The sequence below is a fragment of the Trachurus japonicus genome, chromosome 6 (assembly GCF_045865225.1).
Source record: "Trachurus japonicus isolate A0001 chromosome 6, Traja_1.0".
NCBI classification, from domain to species: domain Eukaryota; kingdom Metazoa; phylum Chordata; class Actinopteri; order Carangiformes; family Carangidae; genus Trachurus; species Trachurus japonicus.
The window spans coordinates 32,880,560-32,904,683 of NC_140912.1; the positions used below are offsets into that span (position 1 = coordinate 32,880,560).

The 24,124-nt window shown below is 41.3% G+C and overlaps 1 protein-coding gene across 1 annotated transcript in view; it reads right to left on the minus strand.

The window, feature by feature from the left end:
- The window catches only part of LOC146986496 (nuclear factor of activated T-cells, cytoplasmic 3-like), a 42,603-nt gene extending 22,701 nt beyond the window's left edge, over nucleotides 1-19,902 (minus strand). The window contains exons 1-6 of the mRNA XM_085780486.1: nucleotides 19,815-19,902; nucleotides 8,572-8,828; nucleotides 7,029-7,546; nucleotides 4,755-5,183; nucleotides 3,502-3,664; nucleotides 168-367 (exon numbers count right to left, since the gene is read on the minus strand). Of these exons, the coding sequence (XP_085636612.1) occupies nucleotides 168-367; nucleotides 3,502-3,664; nucleotides 4,755-5,183; nucleotides 7,029-7,546; nucleotides 8,572-8,828; nucleotides 19,815-19,902 (1,655 nt within the window). The remainder of the gene's footprint in view (nucleotides 1-167; nucleotides 368-3,501; nucleotides 3,665-4,754; nucleotides 5,184-7,028; nucleotides 7,547-8,571; nucleotides 8,829-19,814) is intronic.
- Between the last annotated feature and the right edge of the window lie 4,222 nt (nucleotides 19,903-24,124).

Sequence of the window (24,124 nt, forward strand, 5' to 3'; positions counted from 1 at the left end):
ATCTAAAAAGCAGCAACAAAGGAGAAGAAAGAAAACGGAGGAAGATGTAAACTACACAGGTTTCTAAAACAGACTAAACAGCTGACAGGTTATAAAAACAAAACTGGGCGCTAAAGCGACTCGCTATCGGTAAAAGCGTTGCCCTGGGTTACTGTACTGTACCGTACCTGGCGGACATGTTGCCTTCAGGGAGCAGCGGGATCTCCAGCACCTTGGTGTAGCCCATTATCTTCTCGTGGCAGGTGGTGGTGACCGTCTTCCCCGTCACGCGGTGAACCTGGTAGAAGGCGTGCGGCCGCAGGTAGCGGTCGTCGGCCGTACCGATGAACAGCAGCAGACTGACGGGCTGCTCGCTGTAACCGCTCAGCTGCAGGGTCACAGGGAGAGACAATGATGATTGATTAATTGAACAAATAAACATAAAAAGCAGAAATAAACTGGAAAAAAAAAGACCACAACCAACAAATTTAAAGGGATAGTTCAACATTTTGGCAGATTGGCCCATTGCCATAATCCCTATAGTCATAGCAGTAGGTTCGTTACCTTTATTTGTCGGTGCAAGCTGTTTTTATTTTACGCAATGGAGGCTCATTATGGGATTTCTTGGTTTCCCTCATCAAACTCATCAAATACACAATCCAACAACTCCACAACGCTCTGGTGGACAAGTTGTGACCTGCACATTCACCACACTATGAGATAATAACACAACGTTACCACACAGTGGAGTTGTTTTAGAGGGAAATTCATGCAAAACCACTGATGCGCGTTGCCTTCAGGGACAGTTTTTCATCATCAGTCTCTGTATTTCCCTCTAAAACAACTCTGTGTGGTAACGTTGTGTTATTATCTCATAGCGTGGTGAATGTGCAGGTCACAACTTGTCCACCAGAGCGTTGTGGAGTTGTTGGATTGTGTATTTGATGAGTTTGATGAGGGAAACCAAGAAATCCCATAATGAGCCTCCGTAGCATAGCTCTGAGCAGCTCACGGCTCTGCTCCGCCGTTCTAAAAACAGCTTGCACCAACAATTAAAGGTAACAAACCTACTGCTATCACTATAGCGATTATGGCAATGGGCCAATTTGCCAAAATGTTGAACTATCCCTTTAAGTGTAGGACATTTACACTGACTTTTTTGTTTTCAGTCCAACTGGTCGGGAAAAAGGCGTTTAACTGGAACTAACCAACTCACTCAGTGTTCCTACCTACATCTTTGAGCTTTTTTTTTTATTTTTTAAGTAACACAATAGTTACTTTTCATGGTAATTAGCAGAGTTTTGTTTTCATCGCTCTAAAATAAAAGTTGAGTGAAGTCAGATTTGCTGCGTTAGGTGAATTAAAACAACAACAACAACGACTGCTACTAGTTACGATGATGTTGTTCACGGTGCAGAAAACATGAGTGTGATTTTCAGTTCCTGTGCAGCAGCAACACCTCTCTCTCTCTCTCTCTCTCTCTCTCTCTCTCAGACAGAAACCCGTCTGGCTTCAGCGGCCGCGTGAAAATGTGGCGCCCAGAATAGAAGCTGCTGGTGTCCGTTACACGGGAGGCCTTGACGGACACACACACACACACACACACACACACATACACACCTGCTGCTTTGGCCCAGTGTGTGTGTGTGACACGGACCATGTTTCTGTTTGTTGTTTATCCAACATCCAACAACACTGACTGTATCTGACATCATCATTGATTGAACCATTGATAACGATGATGTCATCACATATTGATAGGTAATCAGTATTTTACTCTTTAAAGGTGTAATGCGTAGGTGCGGTTGCATATCTGAACGTATTCTCGATGTTGCATTCACGTGAAATCGGGCAGACGTCAGACAGACAACAGACGCTGCATGTAACACAGGGTTCCTACAAATTTCCAAATTCCATACTTTTTCCAGACCCTAATTTCCAGACTTCTCTGTAAAAAAATTCAAATAATTTGTGATATTTAAGTAAATAGATGTGCATAATATAAAAAAAGCATGCAATTTATCTTGTTTTCATTATTCTGAATGTGTATGGCATTATGCAACCAAATACTGTAATTTCCAGAAGATTGTAGCTAAGTACAATAGCACATACAAAATAGTTAACCCAAATAACTTCAGATAAGACCAAACCAAGATAAGATAAATAAAATAAATATATTTCCATACAATAGTTTCCATTTTCCATACTTTTCCATACTTTCCATACTTGCGTAGGAACCCTGGACAGGATAAACAAGCGTCTATGTAAACAAGTGGTCCAACATGCAACATGGCCGCCTCGGTTCGGTGCGTCGCCCACTTATGTATTTGTAACGACTTGTAACAACTCATTCTAAGGTAGAAAGCTTTCATTTGTATGCAGCTGTGATTCACCTTCAGTGAAATACGGATTTATGAAAGTTCTGTTTTTTTAAATTTTGTTTCTTTTTCTATATTATTGTTGTTAGTCACTATTATTTTTATCATTTTTTTCATGTTATCTTGTGCTTTTGTACATTAAATTCTATCATTAATATTATTAAAAGGTGCCAGTGGAGGCTTCAGATAAGCCCAACGTGTTTCATTATCATCAATTATGTTTTATGTTGTATTATTTTAAATTGTGCAAAATAAAAAGAACAAAGAACAAAGCAATATTTGATTTTTGCTAATAAAAAATCCAAATTAAGTTAAAACACTGGGGCTTTAACATCAAAGCTGCTGCAGCTTCACTCACTTCCTGTTCAAACTGATTCTCACTTCACACCCTCACACCTCAGTTTCTCTCTCTCTCTCTCTCTGTGTCTGTTCTTCTACGTCACAGATGACATAGAGACACATCTGGCCAGAGGGACGGGTGGTGATTATTATTTTTTATTTTTTTATTTTTTTTCTGTATTGTGTATACATAAACATATATATCTCAATTTCATACAATGGTGTGTACATAATACATTTATGTATACAAACTTTGTGCAATATTGGACACACATCTGCATGTGCAATCGTGTGCTATGGGATGATCCTGCACTTTATTGGGGCATCGTGCAATCAAATTCAATTCAATCTTGCACTTATGCACTCGTCACTTTAGCAAACAGCACTTTAGCACATAGCACTTTAACTAGCACTTAAATAAAAACTTTAAAACTTTAAATAGCACTTTATAACTTCTCAGTAATCTTCTGGTCCCCTTACCCACTATTTTAACCATTTTTGGTCAGTTAACTGGTGGTTTATGTATGTCGTTCATATATGTTTTGTGTAAGATGTCAAGGTGTTTTGTTGTCCTAGTCCTGCCTCTTGTACTTTTTACTTTTTGTACCTTTTATCGTCATTGTTTTTTATGTCTAACATCAACCTGCCAATGGGACTGGGGATGGAAATTAGCCACTTCTTGGCTACAATCCCACATATTTACATGTCAATGTCCATCAATATGTAGCCTACTGTTCCCATTTTTACAAAAATAAATAAATCTCAAATCTCAATTATGGGATGTTGTCGTGTCGTGTCGTCGTACCTTCACCACGGGATGCCCTCCCACGACCGACTTGATGGAGCCCCGGCTGCCCTCGGTCTCGTAGTGCGCCCGGTGGTACGACTTGGGCTGCACCTCCAGCTTCAGCTCGCACTGGTCGTAGCGGCTGGGGAGCGGCCAGTCCAGGGGCGGGGGGGCGCCGGCGCTGCAGGGAGACAGGACAAGATGCATCATGGTCAGACTCTGCTGTAAACACACCTTCACTAGTGTTTGTGTTTCGATTAAAGGAGAATTCCGGTTATTTTTGACCCCTAAATCGTTGTCCTGATGCAAAAAACGCGACTAAAATTGATGCAGACAAACCAGAGTTACACCATGGCTACCCGGCGCTAGGGATAGCGACAACGCATGGGGGCAATTTTTTCAACCACAACAAACACTCAAAAAACAATCAAATATCTCTGGTACATGACTGGAATCCTTAGAGACACCACTGAACTCATATAGTGAACAGTATAAACTTTGTGTTTTTGCATGTAGTCACTCACCTCAGATAGCCGAACTCTGAAACATCCTGGAAAGACATTACTAACCGATCAAAAATAAACGGTCGGAGATATTTTGGACATTACCACTGCTCTGCTCCACCGTTTATTTTTGTAAAGAAATCATCACAACAAGGAAAAAGTGTTTGTTTCTATGGCGGGGAGAGCAGGCGCTCTGTGATCGGATAGTAATGTCTTTCTGGGATGTTTCAGAGTTAGCCGCCGGCGCCATGTTTTCCATTAAAGCAGAAGTAAGCGATCCGGTCGTTTTAGCTAACTTCTTGTCAGCCGATGGAGTTAGTTACGTCACCACATTCACGCGCATCCCTTGGCTGCACACACAGAGAGGACTGCCCCTTTATGCCGTTCTCTCTCCTCATTGGATAAAGGTTGTAGGATACAAGGAAAGTTTTCTCCTCGGCTCAGAGCAGAGCAGAGTGACTGACAGACCCGTGTTTCAGACCAAACACTCTATATAAGTGATTGCTGTCGGAAGATAGAACTATTTAAGACTTATATTAACACAAATATATCGCTTACTTCTGCTTTAAAGACAATAAAGAACTTTTAAGTTTAAGTTTTGATGTTGTTGTGACGTCAAGTCGGAAAGTCGGAGCTCTGAAATAATACTCGAGTTTCCGACCCGCAATTTCCGAGTACGATGCCGTTCAATTAATTTTCTACAACTTGGAGCTCGTTTTTTTCCGACTTTCCGATTCTGTGAAAACGTGTGATGCAGCACTAACAGACCTGAACAGCGGGGGGTTTCCTGGTTTGGGTTTGTTCCAGCTGAAGTGCGAGGGGACCTGCAGGAAGAGCTCTTCCAGCCCGTCCTGGTCGCGCCCGTCCTCGCCGCCGCCGGGCGAGTCCTGGTACTGGTCGAGCGCGGCGGCGGCGGCGTCGGGCTGGCCGGGCAGGAAGCCGCCGCCCAGCTGGCTCCCCGACGTCCTCCTGGTCTTGGAGGGGACGTCCAGCTCCGTGTAGCCGGACATCAGCAGAGCGCCGAGGCCCCCCGAGACGTTGGCGGGGCTCCCCACCCAGGTGTCGTCGGTCACGCTGCCCCGTGGCGAGGCGTTCGGCGTCGGGCTGGGCGAGTGGTGAGGCGACGGCGAGCGGGCGTGAGGGTCGGCGCCGGAGTGGCGTCTCTTCCCGCACGGGGAGGTCGGTCTGGACGACGGCCTGAAGAGGAGGAAGTCACAGGAAGTTAAAACAAGGATGACGTCATTTAATCAGTATTCTCAAGCAAAACAGGTTCTAGACCATTGTATTACCATATTTCACTTAGAGCTGCAACAATTAATTGATCAATCGAACAATAATCGATTATTAAAGGGATAGTTCAACATTTTGGCAAATGATGTCCCTATAGTCATAGCAGTAGGTTTGTTATACCTTTAACTGTCGGTGCAAGCTATTTTTAGAACGGCGGAGCAGAGCCGTGAGCTGCTCAGAGCTACGCTACGGATGTTATGAGATAATAACACAACGTTACCACACAGAGTTGTTTAAGAGGGAAATACAGAGACTGCTTGATGAAAAACTGTCCCTGAAGGCAACGTGCATCAGCGGTTTTGCATGAATTTCCCTCTAAAACAACTCTGTCTGGTAACGTTGTGTTATTATCTCATAGCGTGGTGAATGTGCAGGTCACAACTTGTCCACCAGAGCGTTGTGGAGTTGTTGGATTGTGTATTTGATGAGTTTGATGAGGGAAACCAAGAAATCCCATGAGCCTCCGTAGCGTAGCTCTGAGCAGCTCACGGCTCTGCTCCGCCGTTCTAAAAATAGCTTGCACCAATAATTAAAGGTAACGAACCTACTGCTATGACTATAGGGATTATGGCAATGGTCCCATCTGCCAAAATGTTGAACTATCCCTTTAAGTTAATCGTCAACTATTTTGATAATCGAATAATCAGTTTGAACAGCTCTTTAAAGGGACATTGTGTAGGAATTCCTCCCATCTAGCGTTGCAGTTGTATATCTCAAGCAACTCAGTCGTATTTTTCATGCTGCATTCACGTGAAATTGGGCAGACGGACGACAGCCACTGCACGTAACGGCATAAACAAGCCTCTATGTAAACAAGTGGTCAGCACGAGGCAAAACAATACACGTGACAATATGTTGTCATGGTGATGTGGTATTGTTTTACCGGCTTTCTCTGGACTTCTGTGACTAAAATGACATCTGGTTTGTTACCGACGGCCGTCTGCCCGACTGCAGGTGAATGCAGCATCAACGGGAGAAGTTTGTCCCTTTAAGAAAAAAAAAGTCAAAATTCTCTGATTGCAGCTTCTTAAATGTGAATATTTCTGGTTTCTTTGTTCCTTTATGACAATAAACTGAGTCTCTCTTTGGTTTGTGGACAAAACAAGACATTTGAGGACGTCGTCTGGTGGTTTAGGAAACACTGGTTGACAATATAATATGACCATATTTCAATTACTGAACAGAGATATGGGGCAATAATTATATGAGTTCAATTAAACCACTACTTATTCTTCAAAATGCAGGCTGCTTGGAACATACTCACTTTTCTTACAATAAAAATTTAATTAAATGTTAAATTAATTTAAAGGCAGCGGTAAATTCAAACAGCACAAATAATATATTATATTATTTGGTAGCTAATAACTTATACTACTACCAAATAATATAGGCTAATATACAGAACTTCTTCAAGGGTCGAGATGGGGATCATCAATTAATGGGGTAAAATAACGTAAAAGTCATCAGAATACGTATAAATAAGAAAAGATTTAGCATTTCATTCAGCAAATTTATATACATACGTATTTATATTATCACACTATTGTTACTATTTTATATCTTATTATTCTATATACTCGAATTAACTTGGATTTAATAAGCGTTGGCTTCTTCCTGCTCCTTTTCAATAAATAATAGTTTATTTTGCGTTTTTCCTCTTCTATTTTTGTTCTTCTTTTATTCTGTGTTCAGATAAACGTTCATTCATCAGGTGTGTGTGTGTGTGTGTGTGTGTGTGTGGTGATGTCATACCTGGACGTGGGCCGGCGGCTCAGCCACGTCTCCTCGGTGACGCTGGTGCGAGGCGAGTGGCACGGCGACTGCCGCGGCGACTGGCGCGGCGACTGATGCGGCGACAGCGCCGGGCTGAAGGGCGACGGGTGCTGGTATTTCTGCTGCCACAGCTCGACCCCGAACGCCCCGCCGCCGCAGCCCGGCGAGCCCAGCGGCGAGCCGACGGGCGAGCAGCCCAGGGCGAGCCGCGCCGCGTCCGACAGCTCGTGGTCGTCGTCGTAGTAACCGGCGGCGCCAGCGGCCCCGGCCCCGGCGGCGGCGGCGGCGGCGTGGGAGAAGGACTCGCAGGACGAGACGTCGGACATCCAGCTGCGGGACGAGAGGCTGCTGCAGGGGCTCGGGCAGAGCGCCGGGTCGCGGTAGCACGGGTCCAGGGGCAGGTAGAGCTGCCCCCGCGACCATGAGGAGGAGGCCGCCGCCGCTGCCGTGTCTGGGTAACCGCCGCCTCTCTCCGCCCCGCCGGACGCCAACGCTTCCTGTTAGAGGTGGGAGAAAAAATCGATTCACATAAATATTGCGGTATCTTTTTGGGTCGATTTTTTTTTTTTTTTTCAAAAATCGATTTTGGGAATAGTTCAACATTTTGGCAAATTGGCCCATTGCCATAATCGCTATAGTCATAGCAGTAGGTTCGTTACCTTTAATTGTCGGTGCAAGCTATTTTTAGAACGTCGGAGCAGAGCCGTGAGCTGTTCAGAGCTACGCTACGGAGGCTCATGGGATTTCTTGGTTTCCCTCATCAAACTCATCAAATACACAATCCAACAACTCCACAACGCTCTGGTGGACAAGTTGTGACCTGCACATTCACCACGCTATGAGATAACAATGGAACATTACGAAACTGAGCCGTTTTCAAGGTAAATACAGAGTCTGCTTGCTGAAAAACTGTCCCTGAACGCAACACACATCAGCGGTTTTGGATGTATTTCCCTCTAAAACAACTCTGTGTGGTAACGTTGTGTTATTATCTCATAGCGTGGTGAATGTGCAGCTCACAACTTGTCCACCAGAGCGTTGTGGAGTTGTTGGATTGTGTATTTGATGAGTTTGATGAGGAAAACCAAGAAATCCTGTGAGCCTCTGTAGCGTAGCTCTGAGCAGCTCGCGGCTCTGCTCCGCCGTTCTAAAAATAGCTTGCACCGACAATTAAAGGTAACAAACCTACTGCTATGACTATAGCGATTATGGCAATGGGCCAATTTGCCAAAATGTTGAACTATCCCTTTAAATATTGTGCAATGTGCATTTGTTCGCGCGCTTTTTTACATACAGAGAGTACAGGTTTTGAAAAGGGTTTAAGTTCACTTTATAATGGAGTATGTTAATTTATAGGCTAGGGTTAGGGTTATTAGTGTGCAGATAAATGTTAAAAATGCTAAAGACTAAAAATCAAGAGAATCGGCAATAATATTGTAGAATCGCAATTTAAATCGAATCGCCATCCAAAAAAATCGTAGAAGAATCGAATCGGGAGAAAAGCGTATCGTCCCAGCCCTACTTCGTGTCCGACATGGCTGCTGTTGGGCGCGATGGAGGTGATCTGGATGCTGGGGCAGTCGAAGGCCCGGGGGTTCCTCTGGGCGCCGTACTGGGGGGGCAGAAGGCAGGCGGCGTGCTGGTGCTGGTGCTGGTGCTGGTAGGAGTCTGTGGCTGTGGGGGGGTAGAACAGCAGCTCCTGGGGGGCGAGGGGCGGAGCCTGAGCGGCGGCGGCAGATGAGGAGGGGTGGGGGTGCGTCCTCACGTTGAGGTCTGGACCTGAGGACGAGGAGGAGGAGGAGATGACATGTAAATCAGTCAGTACGTTTACATGACACTTGAAAAAAACGAATTATTGCCTTAAAGCAGAAGTAAGCGATATTTTTGTGTTAATATAAGTCTTAAATAGTTATATCTTCCGACAGCAATCACTTACAGTGTTTGGACCGAAACACGGGTCTCTCAGTCACTCTGCTCTGAGCCGAGGAGAAAACTTTTCTTGTATCCTACAAGTTTTATCCAATGAGGAGAGAGAACGACATAAAGGGGCAGTCCTCTCTGTGTGTGCAGCCAAGGGATGCGCGTGAATGTGGTGACGTAGGGACGAGGGCGGGGACTGCTAACTCCATCGGCTGACAAGACGCTATGGTGCGTTCAAGGCAACTCGTAACTCGTGTTTTTCCGACCTGTGAAGTCATACCAGTTCGATCTGGTACGAGTTCATGGGTCAGAAGTTACGAGTGGCCGTTATAGTGACTTTCACCGGTAAAACAGGTCGGAAAAACACGAGTGGGTTGCCTGGAACGCTACAAAGTCGTAAGTTGTGACTTGAAGCTGTAATTTACGGTTTCAAAAGCCGGCCTGGAACGCAGCATTAGCGAAAACGACCGGATCGCTTACTTCTGCTTTAATCCGACTATAACTGGACAACTTAAGTGCATATAAACACGTTAGTCTGACTGAACTCGGAGACATTAAGACACCCAGATAATGCGATTGGAATTCGATTTTCTCCATCATGTACACACCTTAGTCGGAGTATAACTGGATAACACATGAGCGCATGCTCCACAACAGTAGAGACGGCACCAAGTGGAACAGAGAAGCCGCCTGAACCCGGCAAAGTAAAGAAAAAAAAACCCAACGTCAGCGCAGATTCAATGCATTTCACACAGCGCGACCAGCAAGAGTGTTTTATTAAAAAAATAAAATAAAAAAGAGAGAGAGAGAGAGAGAGAGAGAGAAAGGAAGGAAGCCCGTATCCTATTCTCAGCGCGAATCCGGCCCAGACTGGTGCGTCTGGTCGGGAACTGCAGTTGAGAATTTATTATTAAGCTTACTACGTTGTTTATATTCAGTTTTTTACGAGGTGACAGAGAAGTCAACAGGACAGGGGGCGTATTAACCCGCTGAAGCAACGGGTGACGCCGCATGAGGGGGCGATGGACCCCGTCAGTTATTCGGTTTTCTCAGTTGCATGTAAACTGAGACAAGGACAGAAGTCCGACTTTGAGCAGAGCTGGATTAAGCTCTGCATGTACATGTACTGAGGGATGTGAGAACATTTGCATTGCAAACGCAGCGAGAGGTTTATTGTTGCAGCAGCGGCGGCAGCAGCAGTTAACAATCAGTTATTATCAGTTACACCCAACAGGAAGTGACACCCACCTGCTGTGACATCATCAACACGAGACTAAATCAAACATTAACAGAAGCTCAGAGACACATGAAAGGGAACTGGTGTTTTATTTTGAAGGATTGATGCATAAAATCTCAGTGTAGTTTTCCATCTCCTCTCTCTCTCAGCTTCTCTCTGGAGCTCTAGTAACAACAGGTCGGTTGTCAGCCAATCAGAAGAGAGCAGGAGGCTCTGAGCATCTCTTCTGATTGGCTGACTGTTTTCTAAAATGATCCAATAAAAAAAACAGAGCAGATTTCAGAATAAAACACTCAGAGAAACCAAATCCTGCAAGTTGTTGTTGGATGGATGGTGTTGTCCAGGAGGTGAGGGGGCGGGGCTTAGTTGTGACATCACAAAGTGACAGGAAGTCCTGACGGCTGGTTTTAAGGCTCAGTTTCTGAATACAGGCTGTGTGCATTTCTCTGTGGACTGAGGCTTTGATACTTTCACAGTATTAATATAGAACCTAGAGCTGCTTTATAATCACACTACACATGGACATCTACCTTTATACTGTATGGAGCTTTAATACAAACATCTACCTTTATACTGTATGGAGCTTTAACACAAACATCTACCTTTATACTGTATGGAGCTTTAACACAAACGTCTACCTTTATACTGTATGGAGCTTTAATACAAACATCTACCTTTATACTGTATGGAGCTTTAATACAAACATCTACCTTTATACTGTATGGAGCTTTAACACAAACATCTACTTTTATTTTTGAAGGAGCTTTAACACAAACATCTACCTTTATTTTGAAGGAGTTTTATTAATAGAAACACTGTTTTCTCTCTCTGGTGTAAAACTTGTTTGTTTTCGGTCGAGTTCATTCTGACTCAGCGACTGGTTCAGATTTGCAGATTTTCTCCGTTTCCTGTTGGACCTGTGAGGTTTCTTATAATAGTTCAGATATTTACCGTCTTCTCATCTGGAAACATGAAATTAGTAAAAAAAAAAAAATGTTGATAACTGAACCCGAAATTTCGACACAGTGTCAGATATTTGTTGTTTGTAGTTAAATGAGTCATTTCCTGGGCGGTTCAGTTCAGTTTAGTTTAGTTTAGTTGTTATATCCCTGCTCTTGTATTGTGTGTTTTATACAATAATAATAATAATTTGGTTTATGACATAACTACAAAGCAAACAGAGAAAATACTATGTTGGTATTTATGTATGAAGTGAGAATTTCTCTAATTCTGTGTTTTATTTCAGCTCAGTCCGAAGAGTCGAGGCGTTTTAATAGACTTGAACTCAACGAAAAAACCAGGAAGTGAAAATCTATCTCTCACCAACACACACACACACACACACACATATTATACGTGCACACACACACACACAGAGTAGATGATGCTCTTCAAAGCGTCCGACTGCCTTTCATCCCTGTTCTGTTTCCCGGCGTCGACAGGAAACGTCTTTCTTCCTCTTATTCTTCAGCTTCTTCTATTTAAACCAAAACAGTTTGTTCAGATTCACTGACCGGTTGATTGACAGCACCGATCTGATTATTAATTATAATAATATTATTAATATAATCATCAATAACATGTATCGATTGAATTGTGTATACTGTATGTGTCTGTCTGTGTAGTGACATGTACAGTAGAGTGGATGATGAACCGTCACACACTGTTTCAGCTTACTGGACTTATTATAGTGACAGATGAACTTCAACAGTTCAGTAAGTTCATTCACAGCTGCACACACACACACACACCTACACACACACACACACACACCTAACCACAGCCTCACTATTAATATCACACACACACACACACTTTGCACGCAACATGCAAAGCAGGCGTCGGAGCGGCAGCTGCTGCGATTTGCTTCGCCACCTCCACTCGCTGCTTCTGTGCAAATAAAAACCTTCACGAGGGAACGGAGGCAAACGGCCGGTGATGATGTCATAACCCGGAGGGGGAGGGGGCGTAGGGGCGGGGGCGTAGGGGCGGGGGGTGGGGGGAGGGGGCAGTTAGAAAACCAGGAAGTACAACCTGCCAACACACACACACACACACACACACACAGGGCAACAGAAAGTCTGACACACACACAGCCTGAACACCTTTATCCATCTATCCATCTGTTAATCAATACATCCATCCACTAATTATCCATCAAATAATCATCCGTCCATTAATTAAACATTAATCCATCCACCTATCCGTTAATCGATACATCCATCCATCTGTCCATCCATCCATCATTAATCAATCAACCAATCCAACCATCATTAATCAATCAATCAATCAATCAATCAATCAATCCATCCATCCATTTATCAATCAATACATTCATTAATCATGCATCCATCCATCCATCCATCCATCAATCATTCATCCATCCATCCATTAATCAATCAATCCATCCATCAATCAATCCATCATCCATTCATTAATCAATCAATCCATCCATCCATCCATCAATCAATTCATCCATCTATCCATCCATTAACCATTCATCCATTCTTCCATCCATCCATTAATCAATCAATCAATCAATCAATCCATCCATCCATCCATTAACCAATCCATCCATCCATCCATCCATCCATCCCTCCAATAATCAAACAATCAACCCATCCATCCATCCATCCATTAATCAATCCATCCATCCAATAATCAAACAATCAATCCATCCAATAATCAATCAATCAATCAATCAATCAATCCATCCATCCATTTATCAATCAATACATTCAATAATCATGCATCCATCCATCCATCCAACTATTAATCATTCATCCACCCTCTAATCATTCATCCATGCATCCATTAATCAATCCATCCATCCATTCATTAATCATCCATTAATCAATCAATCAATCCATCCATCAATCAATCAATCCATCATCCATTCATTAATCAATCAATCCATCCATCCATCCATCCATCAATTCATCCATCTATCCATCCATTAACCATTCATCCATTCTCCATCCATCCATTAACCAATCCATCCAATAATCAAACAATCAATCCATCCATCCATCCATCCATCCAATAATCAATCAATCAATCCATCAATCAATCAATCAATCCATCCATCCATTAACCAATCCATCCATCCATCCATCCATCCATCCATCCATCCCAAGTTTCAAAGTAAAAGTACTTCCTTTAGTTATACTACCACAGTAAAAGAACTTCATCATTGTAACTACACAGTAAACACTGATCGACAACAACAACAGATCCCTCACAGCCACAACAACCAGTGGATCCATTGATCACTGATCAAAGCATTTTATCATTTATTGATCGACTGATTAAAAAAAATAAATGAATCAAATCACCGATTCAAACCAAGACTGAATCTATCAAATCAATTATTTTCATTATCAACTGATCAACAATGACTTCTCTAATATAAACTGGAACTATCAAATGTCTTTATTGATTAACAGGGAATTCAAATATTTGCTGTATAATTTTCTGATAATCTGACTGATTTTATGACAAACACGCCATCAGTTGATTGATCAATTTCCGATCGTTTAATCAACTTCTCACTTGACCCTCAGTTGCAGTTTCTGAGACATGAATATTCACCAGTTTATTCGTTGATATAAAACTGATAATATTTTGGTTTCAGATCCTCAAAGTCTCTCTAGTTTCTTACTTGTATAGAAGAAACAATCAATCCAATCGATTAATCAATAAGTATAACACTCCTTATGTAAGAGCATGTGGTCGGGACTCAGCTGGTGTCACAGTGTTTTAGTTGAAGCTAATCAGCTGAGCAGCAGCAACACGTCCCGATCAATACTTTAAAACACTACTTCAGCCTCCTGATCGATAACTCTGATCAGCTGATCGTCTCCGTGGCGATCGGCTGGTCCCGCTTGGACGACGATAGATTTATTCACTTCTTGACCGACTTGACCGATCCACATTTTTAAATTCTGCAAAATAAGACAACACGACTTCCTGTTGGGACTTTCAAAGTAAGAGGCCATACAACTGCATATACGATGCTTAAAAATGCAAAAATTGAGCATAATTAATTCATATTCACATGAGAGTTGTGAAATTATATAACGTTTAAAGGGATAGTTCACCCAAAATTGAAATTTCACTCATTATCTACTCCCCCTCATGTGGACTAAGGGCTGGGAGAAGTTTCAGAGTCCTCCGTGGCTTCTCTGAGTTACAGCGGGGCTTCGTGCAGCACTGCATGTCCATATGACGGTTGTGAATGGGCCTCACTTTTCTTTGTCCAAAAAGACACACCAAAAAACATCCAAATACCTAGTGCTCGTCTGTAATGTCTATGGCTGACCCGATTATCATATTTTGATAATCGAAGCTTCGCGGACATAAAATCGATTTTAATCGAAGCTACGGCAGCCGGCGGGGTGCGTGATCGTAACGTCTTTGGGGGGGTGGGGAGGGGTGCGCGAGTGGAAATAATGAAAGTAATGGCAAACAAACACTGCATCTCTCCAAAATCAGGCAGGTTTCCAGGATGCCAAGTGGCCTACTCATTTTAATGTAACAATTGCCGATGAGAACTGGTGTCAAAAAGGGAAATAGGAGGGAAAAAAAAAAAATCGATCACAGACTTTCATGATCGATTACCATGGCAACGAACGAAGCTTCGAAGCTTCGAATTTTTTGGGTCAGCTCTAGTAATGTCCCTCTTGTATTGAAGCCCCAACATGAGACATTGTTCCGAAAAAAATTAAACAAGTCTATGTTTTAAGCTATTTTGTAGCGGAAGCAACACTGGGAGCTTCCGCTACAAACAAGCTTAAAACATAGACTTATTTAATTTGTTTTGGAACAATTTCTCATGTCGGGGCTTCAATACAAGAGGGACATTACAGACGAGCACTATGGAGGTATTTGGATGTTTTTTTGGTGTGTCTTTTTGGACGAAGAAAAGTGAGCTCCGTTCTCAACCGTCATATGGACATGCAGTGCTGCACGGAGCCCCGCTGTAGGTAGATAATGAGTGAAATTTGAATTTTGGGTGAACTATCCCTTTAATTCCAATGGATATACGGTATCTGATTGGTTTGGGGCTGCGAACAGGAACTGACTGGTGAATAAAATCAGTGTCAGTCCAACAGGACGTCAGGTGGAAATGAAAATCAGCATTAGTCACGTAACAGTTGGTTATTAATAGACGTCACCAGACGCTGGTAAATGAACCTGTCGATGGTTTGTACTGTACGAGTCACATCCGCTACGCATCTTTTTACCACGTTTAAAAACCACTCGTCTAAATTTAGACTGACAGGAGGTTAGAAATATACAACAGATACTTTAAATGTAAACACTGACGTCAAACATATAATATTTATTTATGACTGAAAACCACCATGATGTGCCATTTGGTATAATTACCACATTTATTATACCTCATCCTATAATTAAATCTTAATAACATGAAGCTTCTTCTGGTTTTCTTGTAACATTAGTTCATCAATATCTGTTCCATCCATTAGTTGAATTATTTTAATGATAAAATCTTTGCGTAAAATTGTTTGGTTGTGTTATGTGCATAATTTTGAGCACTAAAGTTGATAAAAGAAATTAACATTTTATATTAAAATTTTAAATACTTCATAAAATGTATTTTGGTCTTCGTTTCTTTATTTCATTCCAGAAATAAACTATCACCATCATTTTGAACGGGCCAATGGGAAAAGACCCACAAGTCTGGCCAACCAATGGTGTGGCTTCATCCCTGAACTCCATCAGTCAGTCGTTTACAGATGTGCTAAGGAATAGCCTAATATTTGAACCCTTTGCATTTGTATCTTCATTTATTCAACCTAAAAATTATCTAATCTTTGTCTCAGTGACATTAACGAACAAACACAATCTAATGTTCATTAAAAAATAAAGTGTTTCATGGACTTAATGAGACTGAGAGTGAATGTTTTTAAGGAACATGACTGAAAACATCTGGGAAAAGGTGAAGCCAGGGGGAGGGAACATCTGGAGAGTCAGGTGTAACATCAGGATGAAGCCAGGGTGTCTCTGATGTTTTAATGTTTTACCTCCACCCCTCCTCCCCTCCTCCCCCTCCTCCCTGAGGGTTCAGCTGATAATCAAATCTGAAGCTTCCTTCCTGTTTAATAGCTGCGTTCAATAAAGACACACCCACCGTCCTAAAGCACATCGTGTCTGTCTTTACTTGTGACAGAGACCAGATCAAATTTATGACCTATATATCTATATTTATAGTTTTATCTTTTACAATAAATGTAAATGAAGCACTTTATAAAATAAAAGCATAATCATAGTTTTGTAACTTGGTCAAACTTATGCACTTCTGGACTATTTGTACCATAAAAACCCACTGTTTTTCATTTTAGTTTTGATTGAAGCAGTAATTTTACAGTAAATAAACAAGTGAATTCTTTATTTTTAACATGTTTGCTGCAGAAAGTTGAGTAACTGGGTCAAACATTTGCGCTTGAGGGCTATTTGTACCATATATAATACTGTTTTTTATTTTAGTTTAGGCTGAAGCAGTAATTTTACAGTGTAGAAACCAAGTGATAAGATTAAAATATAACTTCTAACATTTGTTTGCTGTGTAATAGTTTTGTAATTGGGTCAAACTTTTGTATTATTTATAGTTCTTTAAAACTGTTTGCTGTCCAAGTCAAGTTTGTCAACTTGTATTACTAGGTCAAACTTTACTTTTGAACTATTTACATTATACATACCACTACATATTTCATATATTTCATATTGTTAAGTTGAAATTAAAAACATAGTTTCTAACTGTTAACATCTATCTCCTGACTCCTGTAGTAAGTTTTGTTGGGTCTAACTTTAGGCACTATGAGATTTACATCATACAAACTACTATGTTTATCTTTCTTTTATATTTAAATGTGTAATTTTACAATACATAATCAAAGAAACCAAATTAGTACGTAGTTTCTAACAGCTGTAGTAGGCCTACGTTTTGTTTTCTGGGTCTAACTTTACACAATATTGGACTATATTTACATCATACAAACTACTATGTTTATCTTTATTTTATATTTAAAGCAGAAGTAAGTGATCCGGTGGTTTTGGCTAACTTCCTGCCAGCAGATGGAGTTAGCAGTCCCCGCCCTCGTCCCTACGTCACCACATTCACGCGCATCCCTTGGCTGCACACACAGAGAGGACCGCCCCTTTATGCCGTTCCCTCTCCTCATTGGATAAAGGTTGTAGGATACAAGGAAAGTTTTCTCCTCGGCTTACAGCAGAGCAGAGTGACTGACAGACCCGTGTTTCAGACCAAACACTCTATATAAGTGATTGCTGTCGGAAGATACAACTATTTAAGACTTATATTAACACAAACATTCTGCTTACTTCTGCTTTAACATCTATCTCCTGTAGTAAGTTTTGTTTTCTGGGTCTAACTTTAGGCACTGTTGGACTATTTACATCATACAAACCATATTTTATATTTAAATGTGTAATTTTACAAAGATTAAATTAGTACGTAGTTGCACTAAGTGTTGTCAAACTTTAGGCTCTATAAAACCGTACAAGGAACCAGTTTGTCTATGTTTATGCTATAGAGTGCCGAAGCGGAAGCAGGAAGTAACGGCGCCATGGGTCCTCAAATCGAAAAAAGTCTCCATGTAAATGAACGGGAGTCCAAGTTTTGTTTCGTGATCCGTTTGAATTGTGCCATGAGAAAAAAATATGTCCTCTACCTGTTTAAAACATCACGTTTCATGCTGAGAAATCAGCAGTTTGTCGTAAAACGGCAACAGAAGAATGTATTTTGTGTGACAACGCTCTACGGACTACAGATCTGGTGTCCCACAAAAAATCCGTCACCAACTGACACGGGAAAGGACGCCATGTGGTCGCCATGGTGACGTCACCTACGCGACTTGTAGTCTTTCTGGTTATGGACTCATCGGAATTTTATTTTACAATAGTTTTACAACAAACTGCTGATTTCTCTTCATGAAACGTGATGTTTTAAACAGGTAGAGGACATATTTTTTTGTCATGGCACAATTCAAACGGATCACGAAATAAAACTTGGACTCCCATTCATTTGTATGGAGATTTTTTTAGAATTGAGGACCCATGGGGCCGTTACTTCCTGCTTCTGCTTCGGCACTCTATGATGGTTGAGCCTTTTATTTTGACAGCTCTACTTACTTCTGGTTCACCCGTGCTGCCGCTGGCTGCGCTGCCTGTTGCAAGCTTATTGGCGGCGCCCGACAAATCGCTGACGTGACGTCGCCAAAATGACACGTCAGAGATCATTCCATAGACACAGTCGGCAAACAAGGAAACGTCACTTCCGGTTAGGGCCGTGGGGGAAAACAAACCGTGTCCCCCATACACACTCATGCAAAAACGCGGCATTTTAAACCTTTGTCAAAGGCTTTTTCGCCGTCCTGTCTTAGTTTTAATCACATGTATATGCTGACAGAGAGCTATATTTTTAGAAACTCATCACGATCTGGGTCGATTGTTGTCCGTACATTTAAAAATATTAGGTATTTCACAGTCAGTCATATTTGTCTTCCCCCACGGCTCTGACGCTCTCTTAGTCGCCGCCGGCCGGCTCTAGACACTCGTAGACACTGCCTGAGTTATTGTGTATTATTTTGCACCGCAAATAAATTCAAAAACCACAACCTGAACTTTTATATCGGAACTTCGCTCATCTTCTCCAAACGTGTAACGCTCTGACCGGAAGTGAAGGTTGCCGACCCTGCTGACTCGGTGTAGGCTATGGCTGTGAAAACTTTATATTTTAAGATGTACGGACAGCAATCGACCCAGATCGTGATGAGTTTTCTAATATATAGCTCTTTGTCAGCATATACATGTGATTAAAACTAAGACAGGACGGCGAACAAGCGTTTGACAAAGGTTTAAAATGCCGCCTTTTTGCATGAGTGTGTATGGGGAAAACGGTTTGTTTTCCCCCACGGCCCTAACCGGAAGTGACGTTTCCTTGCTTGCCGACTGTGTCTATGCCAACGTTGCCAACGTAACCAGATGTAAATATTTACATATTTCGGACCCGCCAAAATTTATTAAACAATTATTTGTATACCTTTTTTTTTTTAAATCTGTAAAATTAGTAATACTTTTATTCTGCTCCCCTCTAGACTTTCTGTGGATGCATGATTTTTGAAAAATTAATCCTTTTGATGAAAAAGTTGTAGCTATAACCTTTAAGACTTTTAACACAAACTATTAACACAAACATTCCGCTTACTTCTGCTTTAACATCTATCTCCTGTAGTAAGTTTTGTTTTCTGGGTCTAACTTTAGGCACTGTTGGACTATATTTACATCATACAAACCATATTTTATATTTAAATGTGTAATTTTACAAAGAGACTAAATTCTAACAGTTGTAGTAAGTGTTGTCAAACTTTAGGCTCTATAATAAACCGTACAAGGAACCAGTTAGTTTGTCCATGTGGTTTATATTATGCTATGATGGTTGAGCGTTTTATTTTGACAGCTCTACTTACTTCCGGTTCGCCCGTGCAGCCGCCGGCCGCTGGCTGCGCTGCCTGTCGCGAGCTTGGCGCTAAACTGACGTCGCCAAAATGACACGTACGTACCTGTGAAGCCGCTGCCGCCGCCGTCGTCCTCGAACATGAGTCTGAAGTCCAGCTCCTCGGCGGCGGCGCAGCGGTTCAGCGCCGACATCTGGCCCGGGGGACGGAAACTCCCGCGAGGAGCAGCCGTTAAGTTAACCTGTCTGTCTGCTTAACGCTGACCTGTCTCACGCGCTGCTTCTTCTTCCATCCGACCGACCGAAAGCAGAACAACTCAACTGTTCTCAACTGACAACAACACACACATAGAAACACACAGAAACACACACACACGTCGACGCTAAAAGTTGTTCACCGACATCCACGCGCTCATTATGAAACGGTCCCGCGCGCCGTGGCTCCTCGCGGGCAGCGGAGTTGTTGTAGCCATGTTGTTGTTGTTGGAGTTGAGTCGCTGTGTGTGTGTGTGTGTGTGTGTGTTCGCGGTTTGAGTTCGACTGACTCCTCTCCAGGTTGATCCTGCCTGCTGCTGCGTTCACGGCCGCCTCGGACACTTCAGCTTCACATTGATGAGAGCCACGTTGAGGAAACTAATGAAAATAAAACAATAACAACAACTCTGAAGTATAATTATATAATCACATTTATGCTACTTTATTCTCTTATTATAGATGGAAATATTCTCCTGTTTCAATGTACTAACTAACGTTAAAGGGACAACGAGGAGTTTCTAATCGGTTATAAAAAAGTCTCACGTTAATGTGGTGGATGAATCTCCGCTACCCACACTTGTTAATGGCTCCATTTTCGATAAATATATCATTCTGTCTCTATGGTTATTTTGTTATTATTAGTGGTGGCGGAGATGCTGGGCGAGCCGACCAGCGTTTCTTTACTTTCGGTTTCGCAACGAGTCATGAGAATAACGTAGCTGAATCGCCGTTTATGGTCGGAACTACGGTGGTATCTGAACCTCTTTGAACCTCTGACTTTAATTCTTGATGAATGAAAACATGAGTCTGTCTTGCGCCGGTCAAAAGAATTTTACGGTGCGCGCGGAGGCTCATAAATGTAGTGTGAAAACGCTTCGCTTTTCCAAAACTCCTCGTTGTCCCTTTAATTAAGGGACCCTTATTGTAAAGTGTTACCAAAAATTAAAAGTGACACTAAAATTACTCAAAATATTTCATCATGGAGCCCCAAAATAAAGATCTTTGTTAAATACATTAAAGCAGAAGTAAGCGGAGTATTTGTGTTAGTATAAGTCTTAAAGCAGAAGTAAGCGATATATTTGTGTTAATATAAGTCTTAAATAGTTATATCTTCCGACAGCAATCACTTACATAGAGTGTTTGGACCGAAACACGGGTCTGTCAGTCCCTCTGCTCTGCTCTGAGCCGAGGAGAAAACATTTCTCGTATCCTACAAGTTTTATCCAATGAGGAGAGAGAACGGCATAAAGGGGCAGTCCTCTCTGTGTGTGCAGCCAAGGGATGCGCCTGAATGTGGTGACGTAGGGACGAGGACCAATAGATCCATGACGAGGGCGGGGGCTGCTAACTCCATCGGCTGACAAGACGTTATGGTGCATTCAAGGCAGCCCGTAACTCGTGTTTTTCCGACCTGTGAAGTCGTACCAGTTCGATCTGGTACGACTTCACGGGTCGGAAATTATGAGTGGCCGTTATAGTGACTTTCACAGGTAAAACAGGTCGGAAAAACACGAGTGTGTTGCCTGGAACGCTACAAAGTCGTAAGTTGTGACTTGAAGCTGTAACTTACGGTTTCAATAGCCTGCCTGGAACGCAGCATTAGCCAAAACGACCGGATCGCTTACTTCTGCTTTAACTATATTAAGTATAAAAATACAAAACTGTTTTGTTATGTGACCTCTTGCACCTGTTTCAGATTAAAAGTTGACTTAAACAAGATTTCATCCTTCACCATTTCTATACCAATCAATTAAAACTAACTAAATAAATAAATATTTCATGCAAAAAAAAAAAAGCTTTTTTGAATTTTATCTGGTGGCACTTTGGACAACCTTTACCCAATACTTTTGCTTTGAAAAGTAAATTTTCTTGAGAGTTTGTCTACAGGGTTTTTACTTGCACTGCAGTATTTTTTTTTAGATTTAGGTTCAGTTTGTATGTATGTGATGTAGAAGCACCTGAAGGCATCATTCACAACTGTTTTTACGTGTCTCCTCCATCAGCTCTTTGTGTCACAGCTTCAAATCTCTGATGTACTAACTAACTTCAGATGAAGCTCTTCTACGGTGTTTCATACCTCGATGGCAACAACACACGCTGTGGCCGGTGTAAATTCCCACAGCTCAAGGTGACACCTTCAGACATAAAGTTTAAAGTTCAAGAGCAACATCTGGATTTAATCGATCACAAAAATACAGAAAACTACACTTATGATTATTGATTTTTGGTTTAATTTTGTTAAAAAATAATAAGAAAAAGAAAAAAACGACACAAACTAAATAAAAAGTGAACATCTGTAACCACTCTGTGTGTTGCATTAAGTTTATTTTTGGAATTAAAACAAAACAAAACCAAAAAAAGTTGCATTAAACCGTTTCACACAGTGATTAAGTACAACTGTCTTGTTTTTTCCCCATTGCACCTGAACGCACCATCAGCCGGCCCGGTGATGACGTCAGCCGGCGGGTGTCTCACTCTCCGTCTCTCAGGTTCAGTTCAGGATTTTAAAAACTTATTAAACCTTAAAAAAAAAAAAAAAAAATACCCGAGCAGGTGAATGTGATTATTCATCCTACAACTGGAGTTTTGTTTGTCCCAGTTTAGGATCGAGGCACCTGAACGCATCATCATCTCCAGTGTTGCGTTTACAACAGGTGGTGACGATGAATGAGCGCCACTGCGGCTCTGAAAGGGTTAATCCACCTTTTTAAAAATGATATTTATGTCAAATTAAAATGAAAATAAAAATAATAATAAAACCTGACACGTTTGAAAATGAAAAATACATTTTTTTTGTAACGTTTCTCAGCTCAAAACTTTCACCAATAATTAAAAAGGAATAAAAATAAAAGAACAGGTTGATTGAATACATGAAAATAAGATCGTTTGGCAGCAGAAATAGGAGATAATCAAACGGTGGTGAGGACAAACACAGTTAAACTCATTTAATTAATCTGATTTACAGCCTCTTGGGCACAGAAACACATGATGAGTTCAAGGACCACCAAAAAAAAAAGGAAAAATCTAAATTTCTTAAAATGAACTAAACTTAAGTTCCTCTTTAAGGCACCGGGGTTAAAAAAAAAAAGAAGTAACCATGTTTTTTTCTGACATATGAGACATTAAGACGTCTTAATGTGAGAGAGCGGTGCTGCCCCCTGCTGGCTCCTCCTCTTCATCACCTCCTCCTCCTCCTCCTTCGTCCCCGTTTGGACCAGTGGAAGTTTCCAGTTGGAACAGAAATGAAAAGTTGAAAAATAAGGTAACCCTTTACTTGAATAGGTATTCATAATATTGACATAACAGCTGTCATAACCATCAATGAATACTTCTGACAGCTGTCGTTAAGTGTCATTCAGTAAGTTATGTCACTTTTAATGCAAAGTTGACATTATTTTAGATGTTTTTGTTCTGACAACTTGACATAAAGACAATTTAAACTGTCATAGCAGACCTAATTGCCAAACTTTAAAAATTATGTCAAGTTCTCATAACAAGGACATCTCATATAACCTCCTGAGACCCAGGGAAAAAAATTGATTTTTTTTTACATAAATTAAGTGTTGGGATGGTAAAGAACAAATTGCAAAGAAAAAAATCTGAAATTTTAATTTTATTTGAATTTTATAACCTGTGCACTGTAGTGTACAACAGGACTATATTGTTCTCAAACGTGTAATATTTTGATGCTTATAATGTACATGGAAAAACTAGAATTATCATGTAAAATACAGTAATATATTATAAAAACTAATGTCAATTATAGGGTTTTCATTCTTTTTCATCAACTACACTTTTTATCTTTGTGATTTCATCATTAGAGATGGTAGGACCATTCAGACGTTTTAGAGCAAAAGACAAACAGGTTGGATCTTATGCTATTATGATTAATGCCTCAACAAAAGGCTTGTTGTCCATCCATGAACAGTTTTCATTGATTAATCATTATTTAGAGTCAAGAACAAAATCAAGGTACCTGTTTTCTGGAGTATATTTCCATGGGCATTCATTTTGCACTGATTTAAAACCTCAAAACCCTATGTTTTGGTTTCAGCCCATAGAAACCAATGGTGCACCACGTCAGCTCTGTGTCTTGATCTCCCTCATCTGGCTCTTCCTCATCTGAACTTTTACACTCTCCTACAGGGTCATCATCTTACC